The 4,462-nt window shown below is 35.8% G+C and overlaps 1 protein-coding gene across 1 annotated transcript; it reads right to left on the reverse strand.

Annotated features, from left to right (window-relative positions):
* Positions 1 to 1,802: 1,802 nt before the first annotated feature.
* Positions 1,803 to 4,025, reverse strand: LOC107763095 (large ribosomal subunit protein eL15-like). The gene is made up of 3 exons (XM_075244834.1): positions 3,401 to 4,025; positions 2,421 to 2,618; positions 1,803 to 2,338 (listed from the first exon to the last, which is right to left on the reverse strand). Exons 1-3 carry the CDS (start codon positions 3,638 to 3,640, stop codon positions 2,093 to 2,095), a joined length of 684 nt encoding a protein of 227 aa, XP_075100935.1. The 5' UTR covers positions 3,641 to 4,025; the 3' UTR covers positions 1,803 to 2,092.
* Between the last annotated feature and the right edge of the window lie 437 nt (positions 4,026 to 4,462).

Below are 4,462 nucleotides of genomic sequence, written 5' to 3' on the forward strand. Positions count from 1 at the left end.
CAATCTGCCCTACTCATTGCCAAAAACCCAGTGTTTCATGAGCGCACGGAGCATATTGAAGTGGATTGTCATTTCGTCTGCGACAAACTTCAAGAAGGGCTGATTTCTTTACATTACATTCCTACAAATGAGCAGTTGGCCGACATATTTACCAAGTCTCTTACTGGGATCAAACATTCTTTCCTTCTTAGCAAGTTGGGTGTGACCTCCTCACCTCCAACTTGAGGGGGGGGAGGTCTTGAGATTATGTATTTAACCACTCACACAGTACTACATGTATATGTTACAGCTCAACACTCTTAGTTAGTGATATTAGCATTAGAGAAGTGGTTAGATATTAGTTGATTTGTATAAATACATGTGTAAATATGTTAATCAAAGAGATAGTTTTCATTCTCTCAAAATCTTGAAGCTTCTTCTCCACATTTCTCTTTCTAGGTTCACACATCTGTTCCGCCATTGGAGCTCCTTCTGAGCTCAACACATGCTGCTACTTCGATTTTGACAGCAACAAAGTCACAAGCAGGGTAATAACTAATAGGGAAAAGGGCCAAATATACCTATCTACTTTAGTGTATTGTTCATATCTACCCTTCGTTATACTATCGGGCCATATTTACCCTTACCGTTAGCCAAACTTTTTAAAAATACCCTCCACCCTATGGAAAGCCATCAGATTAATAAAATAATAATTTTAACAAAATCATTAACCCAAACCCGTTAAACCCATCATTTAAAAATACGGAATCTAGATTTCTGAGACGTCTTAACACATTTTATTCATTTAGAGAGGACCGGGAATGGTGGTAGAAGTATGATTAGTACGAACTTCTATTTTAGTTATTAGTTGTTTATGGTGGCATTAGGATATTATGTTATCACTTTCGGTTATTTTATTGTGTGTGGTTATAATATGGCATCCCTTTGTCTAATGTAATACACACTTGACAATTGGTTTGTAAGTTGGTAACAACTGATATATACTTTAATAATACTTCATTTGGTTAATACATGAAGGTAGTGTACTTAGGTTGTTAAGTTACTTTTCAACTTGTTGGTGTACTTTCTTTCATTCTTGATGAATTTATTGGACTGTAGCTTGATATTAAATTGAATCTCCTCTAATTATTTTCTAATTTTTGTTCATTATAAGTTCAGTTGTTACTAAGAATATGAGTATCCCATCCTATATCTTGGAATCTAACTTTGGTTCTTAAGGCGTGATTTGGCGATAATTACTTGTTGCCCAAATGCTTAAAGCAGAATAAGAAAATCATGGTGCATGAATACTCATCAACAAAGGCTCACTGTTGGAGGAAGAAATACTTCCCTTAAAGACTTTAGAACTGGCAACCTAATAAGATGCTATAAACAGTTAAGTCATGGTGGAAAGAAAATCATGATGAATACTCGGTACAGCTCGACATGGTGGAAAAAAACAAAGCGAGCAGCTAGAAGAAAAAAAGAAAATTGACAAAGGTAGAATATAATAAACATATAATAAGGATATTAAAAGAATTGAGACTCAATGTATAAATGAATATACGGTTACCAGTATTTTTATGTCTTTTCACTTCTTGAGTTCAACAAGTGACTACGAAGGAGATAACTAATATGCGAGGAAGAAGTGCAGTAAATTAAAGCAATTTAACGGGTTATTAATGGAGGTATTTTTTTAATTTGGTGACTTTCCATTAGGTGGAGGGCATTTTTAAAAAGTTTGACTAACGCTAAGGATAAATATGTCCCGATAGTATAATGGATGGTAGATGTGAACAATATTACCAAAATAGTGGGGTATATTTGACCTTTTTCCCTAACTAATAACCCTCTCTCAATCAAGTTACAAAAAAAGTGGCCAAACCTCGCGGCTGACCCTGGATAACACAGGTGTAAGGCAGACGTATAAAAGAAATGAACGACAAGTAATAGCATCTAAAATGACCTGAAAAATATACTGGTATAACATATTATCCAGCGCTCAAATTGAGCTGTTCTAAAAGTTTCTGCAGAAGTTGATTTCCAAAGAGGGATGAAAGGTCTACAACTGTGAAAATATAACAAGAAACTCTTTCGAGAAAATCTAAACAGATCAACGGTAGCGGCGTAGAGACAGTGTCTGGTTCCTCTTCCAAGTTGCCCTTCTTGAGGGACGTTGCTTGTGGTGCAAGTGTCCTTTTCCTTGGAGACCCCTGTTTTTCTTGCCAGCTGAAGTCAGTCCACGAAGCTCTCTGTGCTTGTGCACCGGGTTGCAGATCCAGTTGATTCTTGGGTCATTCCTCACAGCAGCATGGGCTGCATCAATCAGGATCACTTCATAGTACTTATAAGTAGAATCCTGCAATCAATAACGTAATAAGTTGCTTCGAGGAATTCGAAGAAATTCGAATTTTGCTAAAAGAGAGTCAACAGACAAATACCTCGTTGATCCAGTAAGAATTAAGGACTTTAAGACCACCCAATTTCCTACCAGCACGCTCCTCAGCAACAGAGCGCTTACTGCGCTGAAACTTCAACTGGGTGACTCCCTGGTTGGTAGGCTTACCATACACAATACCTTTGGGTACAGGCCTCTTCCTTCCACCACGCTTCACACGCACACGGTAAACCACGTAGCCCTGCAAATATTGTTGAACACAGTCACACGGATAGAAATCCAAAAGTAGACAACAAAGGCACCCTTTCTACTATGGAAATGGAGAACTGACAAAATACTGTTACTTAGTTCTAAGTTTGAGAAGTCATACAACAATTGCATGCACTACAAGAAAAAAATATTTGCAACTTGTTTCAATCCCATGCATCCAGAAATTTCAGATAACAATGAATGGACAGAGGATCATTAAACTCTCATAGCAGCAACCTGTTATCAGAAATTATAGATGCTGCACCACACAATTATTTACAGAGGCAATAAGAAGAGACGACGATTATGGCTAAACTGAGAAAGTAGCCTATTTACTTGATCAAACATTGAATCAAATATTTTTTATTCTAATAGCATGGGATCAATTCAATACATAACATCAAAAGGCAACAGAATTAAACCAATAATAAAATCTCACTTGAACACTCAAACTCAAGTTTTACCAGACCATGTTCATTTTCACCTTAGTGCATCCAAGAACAAACTATTCAACAATTGTGGATTCAGAAAACTTAGTACACCCTATTTATATCTATAAACATTTGCAATATGCACATGACTGAAACCTCTCAGCAAGTAACATTGTCAAAAATATCAATTACCAATAAAGGAGTAACATTGTCAAGTGTCATACAACTTCTATGCCTCAATTACAAGCAACTTGAGATTGACTATATGAATCCTCACTAAATATGTCGCTCCATTTAAGCTCAACTCAACATCGTCGAATATCATAATGAAAAGAAAAAATACCTGCTTGGCTTTGTAGCCGAGGCGGCGTGCCTTGTCAGGACGAGTAGGTCTAGTGACACGCACTATGGATGGGAGCTGGCGGTACTCCCAGCACCTCACCCTCTGCAAAAACCTCATCACATCTGACTGTTTCTTCCTCCATAGCTCTGATACGTAAGTATAGGCACCTACATATCCACAACATAACAAACCACAATCATTTTCCAAAAACACCAATATAAGCATATCCTGTATTTGCATGATCAAACCAGCATTACCAGAATTCCAACAATTACATTTCAAACACTAAGAATTCCATCTACTGCACCATTTTTTAACGAAATCATATATCATTTTCTCCCAGGAAATTCATACCATAGGAGATTTTCAAAACAATAAGGTCCGTTATTCAATTGAACTTTTTTCAAACTGTAAAAAAAAACATATGATATTTAACATACTACTATTATAACATTCAAGCAAAATGACGAATATATTTGACAGGAAAGGAATAAAGCGATCCTCATTTTGACATGAATCAATATCAAACAAGAAGGGTAATGCAGAGATAACTGAACTAAAATTAGATTAACATACATCAAAAACTAGAATGTCTCCTCCTTACTCTGCTATTACCGGTGAAGTTCCGCTTAGGGTTTTGTGGGAGGCGGGGTTTTTAATTACCTCTTGGGCTAAGACTAATATGTCCAAGGTATGGAGTATAATTTTTAGCCCGTGCCAGAAATTATTTATATTTCTTAGTCAAAAAAGTACATAAAATTTGTATAATTTTTATATATAACATATAAAATGTATATATATACAAATTTTATATATTTTTTGGCTATTATTTTTATAACAGCTATACAGTGTAATCTTTCCAATTCCAAAATAAAATAAATTTTAAGTATGGTTTGCACGAGGTAGCCGGTTTAGGATCCCTGTTTAAGGAATAGCCGAATTTACAAAGTTTTTAGAGCTTAGCCGCCTCAGAATTATTTTCAAATATGTTAGTCTTAAGTTAATATCAGGGGTTTAAAGTTTCCAAATTTAAAGTGAGGATGAAGTTTAAATTCATACATG

Source organism: Nicotiana tabacum, chromosome 22, assembly GCF_000715075.1.
Source record: "Nicotiana tabacum cultivar K326 chromosome 22, ASM71507v2, whole genome shotgun sequence".
In the NCBI taxonomy this organism is placed as follows: Eukaryota; Viridiplantae; Streptophyta; class Magnoliopsida; order Solanales; family Solanaceae; genus Nicotiana; species Nicotiana tabacum.